Raw genomic sequence first — 11,399 nt, 5'->3', positions numbered from 1 at the left:
AAAGAAAGCGTAGACCAACAGAAACGTCTTGTGTGAGGTGAGAGAAGAGATGCACACGGATCGGGTTGCCACCGGCCTGGGAATTGGAATCTGTGTTTGCGTGGTTATTGTGTAATGACGACATAAACGCACTTGTCTTGACATGGTTTCTTTATGAAGGAGCCACGTTCACTCGAACGGGCGAAGACCCCACTGCAACAGCCCCAAGTCTCCTGTGCATCTCCCTTATATACGGTCTGAGGCCACGCCCCCATTCCCGCACCTTCTCTTCGTCACCTGGCCACGCTCATATTCTCGATCATTCCCGTAGTCACCAGTCCATTCGCACTGCAGGCTGACTCCCCTGTCATTACCTCCCATGGCCACCAGTCCATTCGTGCTGCAGGCTGACTCCCCTGTCATTACCTCCCATGGCCACTAGTCCATTCGTACTGCAAGCTGACTCCTCTGCCATTACCTCCCATGGCCACTAGTCCATTCGCACTGCAGGCTGACTCCCCTGTCATTACCTCCCATGGCCACTAGTCCATTCGCACTGCAGGCTGACTCCCCTGTCATTACCTCCCATGGCCACTAGTCCATTCGTACTGCAGGCTGACTCCCCTGTCATTACCTCCCATGGCCACTAGTCCATTCGCACTGCAGGCTGACTCCTCTGCCATTACCTCCCGTGGCCACTAGTCCATTCACACCGTAGGTTGACTCCCCTGTCATTACAATTGTGCTGAACGTTATTAAAGTTTATTGGACTACTTTGATAGACCTAGAGGCTTAGGACTACGTCCAGATTTGGTTCTACAGTGGTGAAAGTGGCAAGCCTTGTGTGCAGGGCAAGATACGGATGAGCGGGATTCATTGTCTTATCTTAACTTAGCTTGGCTTATGTTTGAGGCGATCGAATTATCTATGCAGGCCAATCCTTTTTTCTCGGAACCGAGCAGATGGTTCGCTCTGGGCGCCCCAGCTTCCTGCCGCTTGTATAATGATCCATGCCGTATCAACCCATACGGGTTACCCATGTTATTGTTGTTGTACTGGGGAATTCAGTTTTCAGGTCCATTCGGCGTACAGCCGTTTTAATACTGTACGGACAACTTTTTTTAAAATTTGTGTTTCTTCCTCGTGATGGGACTTTCTGGGATGAACGTTGAGATTTATAAGGGGCACGGGGTGACCAACCAGGTCTGTTCTGTAATAAGGTCGGCAGCACTGACCAGGGGTTGACAGGTTTGATCAGCGCTCGCCGTTAGATTGGCTGAAACCACCTGAGATGAGAACCCCAATGAGGCAGGCCCCCCCCTCGCTCCCCGTAGCCCCCCCCTCGCTCCCTGTAGCCCCCCCCCCTCGCGCGCCCCGTAGCCCCCCCTCGCTCCCCGTAGCCCCCCCCTCGCTCCCCGTAGCCCTCCCCCTCGCTCCCCGTAGCCCCCCCCTCGCTCCCCGTAGCCCTCCCCCTCGCTCCCCGTAGCCCCCCCCCCCTCGCGCGCCCCGTAGCCCCCCCCCTCGCGCGCCCCGTAGCCCTCCCCCTCGCTCCCCGTAGCCCCCCCCCCCTCGCGCGCCCCGTAGCCCCCCCCCTCGCGCGCCCCGTAGCCCCCCCTCGCTCCCCGTAGCCCCCCCCTCGCTCCCCGTAGCCCTCCCCCTCGCTCCCCGTAGCCCCCCCTCGCGCTCCCCGTAGCCCCCCCCCCCCTCGCGCGCCCCGTAGCCCCCCCCCTCGCGCGCCCCGTAGCCCTCCCCCTCGCTCCCCGTAGCCCCCCCCCCTCGCGCGCCCCGTAGCCCCCCCCCCTCGCGCGCCCCGTAGCCCCCCCTCGCTCCCCGTAGCCCCCCCCTCGCTCCCCGTAGCCCTCCCCCTCGCTCCCCGTAGCCCCCCCTCTCGCTCCCCGTAGCCCCCCCCCCCTCGCGCGCCCCGTAGCCCCCCCCCTCGCGCGCCCCGTAGCCCCCCCCTCGCTCCCCGTACCCCCCCCCCCTCGCGCCCCGTACCCCCCCCTCGCTCCCCGTAGCCCCCCCCCCTCACGCGCCCCGTACCCCCTCGCGGCCACGGGGGGGCGCTGTGTGGACGAGGAGGGGTCCCCCCCACCCCCCACCACCACCACCGCTCCTCGCCACAGCGCCGCCTCCATCTCACCCGCGGGTCCACGGCGGTTCGCACCGAGGGGCTTCTTGGGGGGTAGCTCAGGGGAGGTCCCAGTGACACTCAGCCCCCCGAACAGACCCCCCCCCCATCCATCATCCTGTCATCAATCCATCACTCTCGCACCAGCTCGCCACCGCCATCACCATCGCCGCCGCCGCCCTCGCGATGGCTGGGAATGTCGCGGTCGTCGCCTTTACAATGGCGCTGATGTTCTCCGTCTGCCTGGGTCAGTGTCTGTCTGTGTCCAGGGGTCAGTGTCTGTGTCCTGGGTCTGTGTCCTGGGTCAGTGTCTGTCTGTGTCTGTCTGTGTCGTGGGTCAGTGTGTGTCTGTCTGTGTCCTGGGTCTGTGTCCTGGGTCAGTGTGTGTCTGTCTGTGTCCTGGGTCTGTGTCCTGGGTCAGTGTGTGTCTGCGTCCTGGGTCGGTGTCCAGGTGTCTGTGTCCTGGGTGAGTCCTCTCTATCTGGGTCCATCCTATCTGCCTGGTACAGTCCAGTCCTGTCTCCTGGGCCACTCCGGGCTGCCCGTCTCAGTCCTGTACCACCGAGTCTCTCTTGTCTGTGTCTCTGTACGATCAGTTCTGTCTCTATGGGATCAGTTCTGTCTCTGTGGGATCAGTTCTGTCTCTGTGGGTTCATCTCCCTGCCTCGTCGAACGTCTCTGGGGCCATGTCTACACGTGGCTCCTGACGACACGGATCGCTTCTGCTCTCTCAGCACTCTATCATTCTGATTTAATTAGAGTCGCAAGACAAGAATTGTTATTGATTGTAATCATTGATTTATTTCAGCCCGAGTCGCCCACCCCCCGGGGTTGGGGTCGAACTTTAATCCCTTGCCCGAGTCCGTACGGGTTAATGCTCATGTCCACGCGGGTTCACGATGGAGCGCAGGTCAACGTGGACTCGGCTAATTGTAATGAATGCCCCTCTCCTCCACCACTCCCCTACCCCAAACAAATTGAATTGTGGGTTGTTTTTTTTACGGTGCATTGCCTTCAAGTAAATTTTAAGAAAAATAAAAGTTTAGTTTTATTTGTACAGATTTTTGTTACAAGTGATTTGTTTACCTTTCCTATGCTTGTTTGTTGCCGTAACGTTCGGACCCGTCCCTACTGGACATCTGTGAAAAAGAGCTTTAGAGCTCATCAGATTCCTCTTGCAGTATAAATACTGATTCTGATTCTGTGTCCCAAAAGACTCGCGAGCCTTGTAGTGCCGAGTCTCTCGGTTGGATGGGTCCACCCGTGACAGTCGGGTACTCAGCGAGACAACGTGTGCTCCACTCACCAACTCGCACTGACCAGCGTGGTGAAGTATGGCCAAACAAACCGCTTCCCCCCGGTCACCAACGCACCGAGGTCACAGCCACCGCTCCAGCGATGGCAAAAAAAACGGCATTGCAGAACCACGAGAGGAGGCGATGTCTTGGGGTCGCCTTCCCCTGTCCAGCAGTGGATTGATCATGGCCGATGATGCGGGCAGCGAGGACTGGCGTGTGAGACGCGCGGCTTAATCCCGTGCCGCACGCACGCACGCACGGTGCACCCACCACACGTCCACCTGGCAGGTGACGCCACCGCCACGCAGGCGGAGGCGGAGGACGGGGTCGTGGAGGACGACGTGGCGGACGACGACGACGCGGTGGAGTCGCACGGCATGGTCGAGATTCCCGGCGGCGTGTTCCGGATGGGCACCGACGCGGAGGACGCGCGCGACGGGGAAGGCCCCTCCAGGCCCGTAGCGGTGGCCTCCTTTCGGCTGGACCGCCGCCCCGTCACCAACGAGCGCTTCAGGTAGGGACCCGCAGCCGGGATGGTCAGACAGGCCCCACGACCCGCACGGCGTGGGGAGGGAGGCCCTTATCCCGCAGTGGATTCTACACGTACGTGGTATTGCATTTGGTTTGTATTACCCAGGAAAGCCTCAAGAATTTCAAGACTTTTTTTGATGATCCTGCTGGTTCTCGTAGGATGGGGGCGACGGTTGCTATGCGTTTCCCAGATAATAAAAATGCTGGCACATGTGGCCTACTTTATTTGAATATCGTCACTGGATACCCTGCTACGTCCGCTGTGACTGCTTGGGCTATGTCACAACACTTGAAATTTAATAACAAATTAGATCAAAAGGTTATCGTAACTGACGTAATTGAGCCCAGGTCTGTGGTGGACTGAGCTCCCCCCTGCCCCCACCCTCCCACCCCCCCACCCCCAACTGCGCTCCGCGCTCCACAGGGAATTTGTGCGGAGTCGGAAGTACCGCACGGAGGCTGAGGGCTTCGGCTGGAGCTTCGTGTTCCAGGACTTCGTGCCGGAGGAGCTCAAGAGTAAAGTGACGCAGAAGATCGAGGCACGTCTGGGATAGACCCACGTCTGGGATAGACCCACGTCTGGGAGAGACCCACGTCTGGGAGAGACCCACGTCTGGGAGAGACCCACACCTCGGATAGACCCACGTCTGGGAGAGACCCACGTCTGGGAGAGACCCACACCTCGGATAGACCCACGTCTGGGAGAGACCCACGTCTGGGAGAGACCCACACCTCGGATAGACCCACGTCTGGGAGAGACCCACACCTCGTATAGACCCACGTCTGGGAGAGACCCACGTCTGGGAGAGACCCACGTCGCGCCGCACCGCGTGGCCCACGCCGGTTTTCGTGACCCCCCCCCTGCCCCCGCCCCACGTTCGTTAGCCATTTTTGTGTCCAGCTGTGTTGCCATGAAGGACTTCGTCATCACCTTCCATCAGTCTTCATCCATGAGCTCTTATTTCCAGATGCAAAACTTTGTTCGTGCTCAGTCACGGTGCAAACTGACGTGGCGTTGGAGTTCAGCACAAACACGCGGCGGAGCAAGGGTGGTTTTGTGTGTCATTGGAAGCGGTGGCGTAGCGGTTAGTGCACTGTGAACCCAGCGACCCGAGGTCGATTCCCGCTCACGACCAATATCGGAGTTGAACATCTGAACTGGTCCTTGGCCTCCCCGAGGTCATCTTAAATGACTACCTGGCGGCCGGGCGTGGCGCTGGCCACCGACCCCCTGGTATGCCGTGGCTGCCTTCATAGATGCTACTCCCTAATAGCACTTGCCCCAACAGTCTGTTGAAACGAAAGTGGGGGAGCAATGTTTGTGACGCGTGTCTTGTGTGCGTTAGAGTGCGCCCTGGTGGATACCTGTGGAGAGAGCCTACTGGCGGCAGGTGAGACGCGGAGGCTGCGAACCCCTCTCTTACCCACCGAGCCCGCTCGTGCTGTGTCGTCACCACTCCACCGTCCTCCTCCTCCTCCGATGAGGAAGTAAATGAATAGAGGTCTCCGTGTCAAGGTCGGGCAGAGCACTGGCACGACAGTGCACCCCCCCACGCTGTGACCAGAAGAGACGCGGCTAACATCGGCGGCGAGCGATATCTGAACCGGTCCTGGTCTCACCGCCCTTCGTCAGTCCGCACGAAGGTGTTCATCCAGCAGTGAATTGCCAGAGAGCTGTAAATTTGTAATATATGCAATGTACATTTATTATATAACATCCTGACTGGGATTTTAACTCGTGACCTTCCGATGGCCCACGAACCGCTGCGTCGCCACGTGGACTTATCAGCTTCGTAAATTACATTTCTACCCATGTTGTTGTGAGGCACTCAATGATAATTCTTGGGTGCCACGGTGGCGATATGTTAACTACCTCGCCTGGTATGCAGGAGGTCGTGGGTTCGATCTCGACCCTGATGCCTGCTGCTGGATATTTGGAGTTTGCGTGGTCTCCCCGGTTTTTTCCTCCACATTTGGAATCGACATCACGCATTTTGAGTATTTGGCTGCTATAAATTCCACACGATGATAAGCCACTTCGTTAAGCTGTCATTTGTGATAGCCAGGTTGCTTCTGAAAAAAGAGCTCCATTTCGCTCAGTTGGCCTCACCTGGTAAAATAAAATTAACTGTTTTAAATAGTTTATTTACGATTCCACTTGCGATGCTCCTGCGCGGTGCCGACATTCCGCGCTGCGTCTCCCCGCCAGCCGTTCGGCCCGGGATCAGGGATCCGCGACCGCCTCGACCACCCGGTGGTGCACGTGAGCCTGCGCGACGCCGCCGCCTACTGCTCCTGGGCCGGCAAGCGTCTGCCCAGCGAGGAGGAGTGGGAGCGCGCCGCGCGGGGACACCGGCTCGTCACCGGTAACCTCCTCCTCCTCTTCCGCCACAACGACAAAAACAAAGATCCCCCCCACCCCCCCATAGCCTGAACAGACTATTGGGGCAAGTGCTGTTAGCGAGTAGCACCATTGAAGGCCGGCACGGCGAACGAGAGGGTGGGTGGCCGGCCAACACCACGCCCGAATGCCTTTGTCTCCGCAGTTCCGATGTTTACAACCGGACCAGGTACTCATTTGAGGCTGAGTCGACCTTAAAGAGACCCAGCCCCGGTTCAAATAATCGTCACTGTTGTTGGCTGTGAGCGGGAATCTAATTCGGATCGCCGGGTTCTTAGCGCAGCGCGCTGACCGCTGCACCACCGCTCCTCCGCCACACACACACCCGACCACAGCGTGCAGCGCACCACCTCGTGTCGTACAATGGCCCCGGGGAAAGGAGACATCTTGGAGCTACTGCCGAGTTGGTTACGCAGCGATTCAACCGCACCCACAAGCGATCGAGAAATTGTCACAATTTTGGGTTCGATTCAAGAATCAACATTTTTTCCGTCTCGTTTCTACTGCTTTGCTTGCTCCGTTCACCCGAATGTTACATTAGAATAGCATTTGCATATAGTTCCATAAATATCTAATCATCGATTATAATCGATGATTAGATGTGTTATAATTATCACACATGCCCACGATTAAATACGAACATCGTGAGCTGAATAATCTGTGCGTCTTTTGACATCTGCTGCTCGTCAAGCACCCACCACCGTGTGCGCACGTGTGTCGTGTTGTCTCCGTCAGCAAGCGAGTACCCGTGGGGACAGAACTTTGAGACTGGACGCGCCAACCTCTGGCAGGTGATGGCCCACACAACACCCAGGGGTCACGACTAATCGGAGGGTCAGAGACCGACCTCTCGACCACAGTGGCTTTAATCAGACCCAAACCGCGAGGCTATATCCTGCACGATGAGGATCTTTATTTTGTTGTAAACGGATTCCTTCAACACAGCTGTGCAGTCGTAGCATCAGGGTTGGCCGGATGTCTCAGAGGTCAGAGGGCCAGACCCCGGTTCAAATTCAGGTTTCTGCCGCAGCCCGCGATGAAACCGGGTTCTCCAGCATAACGAGTCGACGCTCTCAGCCCGGTCACCAATGACTGCATTAAAAAAACCCATCACATTCAATTTGGTTCTGCACTTAATTCTGCTGTGAGAATAAATGTTATTAAAATCAATTCTCCTGCCACGGTCTTGGAGTGGCGGCGTGCTCAGGGTAGGGTCACCTGACAGCGTTTCAGCCAGGGTCAAACTGATGATGATGATGAAGAACAATAATTTAACTTCTTAATTTTGCCATCACGTGCTTTATCGTAAATGAAGACGCTCGACCTGGCCCGGGATGCACCGAGAATACATTACAATACGCAATATTTTTTCAATTGAACTTCCTCTTTATCTAGTTCGTAGAGAACATACAATACCGTGTCAGAGAGATACGAAAAATAGCAGCTACCATCCCGTTCACTTAAAGCACCCATCACATTTCCGAGCTAGAGGCCGGTGAATTTGAAACCACGACGGGAAGTTCCTCGTGCCACTCGATGACACCAAGGGGGCGACGCCGAACCAACAAGCGGCTCCAACCGGCTCTCCTCTTGCAGCCGCACACCTCGGGAGGCCCGACGCGACTTCCTTACCGAGACGTCGCAAGAGACTTTGGAGTGACCTGCAGGCGGCAGGCAGTGGGCTCCAGCAACCCTGAAATCGTAGTCGGGTTACGCTGCCATGGCAATGCAAGGGACGTCACCGGGGGGGGGCATCGCTCCTAGACGTCCCGTGCGCTGTGCCAGCACCTGTGATAGCGGACTTTGGGGTTTATTTTTTTTCTTCTTCTTCAACTTAACGAAGCTTCGGAGTTTGTGCCGCACAGCACCGACGACCTCGGTGTGCCGCTAGCCCCAGCTGTTTGTCTGGACGAGGTCTTCCTCTCAAATCGGGACACGGGGTAAAAATCCGCCCACATGGGTGACAACAACCGGCCACGGCGTGACCCACGAGGCATGTAACAATTCGTCAAACTGTACTTCTATGCTCCCCGACCCTAGTAATCTGTGACACCCGCAAGGGCCGTGCACGTCACACGCACGATCGCTGCGTCGTTACGCGCCCACCGATCGCCAGGTTTACATTCCGTGCGTCATCCCCCCCCCCACCCTCCCCCCACCCACCCCCCTCACTCCCCCCTCACTCCTTTCACCCCCCCCCCCCCAGGGCGCTTTTCCCGATGCAGACGCCGCGGCGGACGGATTCCACGGCACCAGCCCCGTGGACGCGTTCCCGGCACAAACCGACTTCGGTGAATTTCACCGCACGGCGACACCGTCACCGGAATCCAAACAAACCACGACACCGCGGTGCCGTAAGGCTTCGCGGTCGTTCCGCTGCGTAGCTCTCCGATGTCGTACCGCACGACGTCCGACGTTTCGCTACATGCACTGGGGGACCCCCTCTTCAGAAAACTGACAATGAACTCAAAACTTTCAAGTCACTCTCAGGAACATCGTATCGCTCCAGTGATGTCACCGTGACATCACTTCATGACATCGTTCCTGGAGAAGCCAAGACAGGAGAACCACAATGCACTTCTTTAGGAACTGCCGATGGTTTGTGCATAATGCACAGTGGCTGTGTGCTTTTTCTTTCCCACGTTTTGTGGGAAAGCTGAAGCAGCTCCCCAGCAGCACGTGGAGCGAAACGTCGGACATCGAACACGCAGCAGATCCCGCAAACGCATCGTCGGGAGAGCAAAAAAACAACGTACGTAAGTCGCACACAAAAGTAGAACTGTACGACGCAAATAACCGAGCGCGAACGAGCCGGAGAAGCTATCGACGGAGCCGTTCCGCTCCACAAGGCGGGTCGACCCGTCACGCTCGACGGGCGGTGGGGTGCCGTGACCTCTTAATCCCCACTTAAGAACCGCAATCCTCATTGTCGAATCAAATCGCTGCCCACTATAGAGGGGGCGGAGCGTCGGCGTAGGTCACAGACAGCGACCGACCGCCTGAGGGGACACGCGTTCCGTTGTCATCTCCACGTTGGGCACAGAAGAAGTGTGGCAGCAGCAGAGTTGCCGTCTGGACGTGGCCGAGTCTGCAGACTTCCCCCCCCTCCACCCCCCGAGGCTATGTGGGAGAACCACGGGGCCGCGTGCTTGCGTGCGTGTGTGCAACGGACGCATCTGCACATCACACTATAACAATACCATGTGGATTTATATAGCTCACAAGACGGTGAATAGACTCTGAGCATATGAGAGAGGCAGTCAGTCGCAGCGACTCAACACTTAGAAAGACTCAGAAATTTGTAGACTTACATCGAGACCCGGACACTTACACAGATCACCACTGACTAGTAGAGAAACCAAAGGACTTACACAGAGGCCCATAGACTCACATAGACCGAGTTGTGACGAAACCAGAAGCTCAAGTGAAGTGGGTTGATGGTCTCAGTGCGTGAACGAACGAGCTATAACTAGAAGCAAAGCGTTGCCAGCTCAAACAGTCTCCCTCTCGTACCCAGTTAGTGCGGCTAAGATGCCTGCGGCGGCGATGGACAAATATCGTTCGTGAGGTAGGCCTCATTTTGCCATGGGCCAGATGAACTGAAATTGCGGGCCACACGTTTGGCCCATGGATCGTAGGTTCCACGCCCCCCCCCCCCCGTGCCCCCCACCCCCCCCGGGTATGAGAGGTGTTTCATGTTGCCCGCCCAGGCCTACGCGACATGGTGGGCAACGTGTGGGAGTGGACCGACTCGGAGTTCGCCAACCCCGGCGCTCGCTCCCAGCCGATGAGCGTGCTCCGCGGGGCGTCCTGGATCGACACGGCCGACGGCTCGGCCAATCACAGGGCGCGTGTCACCACGAGGTAAACGAGCCGCCGGCCGAGAGACGCCTGCAAACACAAACGCGATGCGGCGATGTCGAGTCCCCGCGCGTGGACTCGTCTCTCACCGGATACTATCCGGTTGAGCTGGCACACTCTGGAGTAGGTGGCACGTGACGACTGGTAGCCGCAGCCATAGCGAGATGTGTTACTTCACGTGGTGTGGCCGGGTGTGGGAACATTTTCCGGGTCACCGAGCCGGACAGACCCGGCTAGAATTGAGGCCTGCTCTCACCTCACCTGCCCCCCCCTCACTCCCCCAACCCCCACCACGCCCAGGATGGGGAACACCCCCGACTCCGCCTCCGACAACCTCGGCTTCCGCTGCGCCCGATCTCTCGACGACGGCCGGGCCACGGAACCGCGGCCACGCGGCCGGCCCGACGAGCTGTGAGCCGCCGCCGCCGTCGCCGGGCCATCGGCGTGCCACCGGAGCCAGCGTCGCCGCCCTCCGAGGGGGGAGGACGGATCCCCGTCGCGGCACGCCGATCGCGCTTTGGGCGCGCCGATCGCGCTTTGGGCGCGCCGATCGCCGCGGTCACGCCTCGGCCATTGTTGGCGAGGACACGAGAAACCGATTAAAGCGTCCGACTCGCACCAACCGGACTTTTCACATTGCTGCTTCCCGGGAGCCTGCAAACACGAACGCAACGTCCACACACGCGACTTTTGACGGCAGCAGCGGAAGGAGCACGCCAAGCCGAACAGGCGGACGCTTGCAGTCGAGCCACGGGAAACCGTCGAGGCAAGTTGCGGAGCGTCGTTGGCATGGGGCCCTGGTTGCAGGCCCGGCACCTGGGCCCATCCGGCCTGTGGGCCCCAGCGAAGTTGCACCGCCCGCACGCTTGATCGCTACGCCAACAGTTAACGCGAAGCACTGGGGGGAGTGATGGTTGTCACACGGGGTACATGGGTCCCTTACTGGGTTTACAATTAGTAGTCCCGCATTTGTGCTGGAATAGGTGGCGTTAATGTCTCGCCCAGGACCAACGGTAATATTTCACCATCACGATTACGGCTGTCGTCTGTTCCGCTGCCGTCGTCATCAACATTATTAAATAAAAGAGGTGAAACGGAGGAGGACGCGGAGGCGCTTCTGGGAAACTCGATTCGGTGACGAAGAGCGGCGTGCGAATGAACGTTGCCGGCGGTGGAGTCGACGTTCGTGTTTATACCGAGC

At 58.2% G+C, this 11,399-nt stretch overlaps 1 protein-coding gene across 1 annotated transcript; it reads left to right on the top strand.

Moving 5' to 3' along the window:
- The first annotated feature begins 2,093 nt into the window (after positions 1-2,093).
- On the top strand, positions 2,094-11,296 carry SUMF2 (sulfatase modifying factor 2). Its single transcript, XM_078595180.1, has 9 exons — positions 2,094-2,354; positions 3,694-3,919; positions 4,361-4,475; positions 5,283-5,327; positions 6,146-6,302; positions 7,073-7,128; positions 8,544-8,628; positions 10,048-10,201; positions 10,499-11,296. Exons 1-9 carry the CDS (start codon positions 2,294-2,296, stop codon positions 10,611-10,613), a joined length of 1,014 nt encoding a protein of 337 aa, XP_078451306.1. The 5' UTR covers positions 2,094-2,293; the 3' UTR covers positions 10,614-11,296.
- Positions 11,297-11,399: the final 103 nt, after the last annotated feature.

The sequence above is a fragment of the Lampetra planeri genome, chromosome 6 (assembly GCF_965212315.1).
Source record: "Lampetra planeri chromosome 6, kcLamPlan1.2.h2, whole genome shotgun sequence".
Classification (NCBI taxonomy): domain Eukaryota; kingdom Metazoa; phylum Chordata; class Hyperoartia; order Petromyzontiformes; family Petromyzontidae; genus Lampetra; species Lampetra planeri.
The sequence above is the reverse complement of the archived record's forward strand: the minus strand, read 5'-3'. Positions and strand labels throughout refer to the sequence as shown.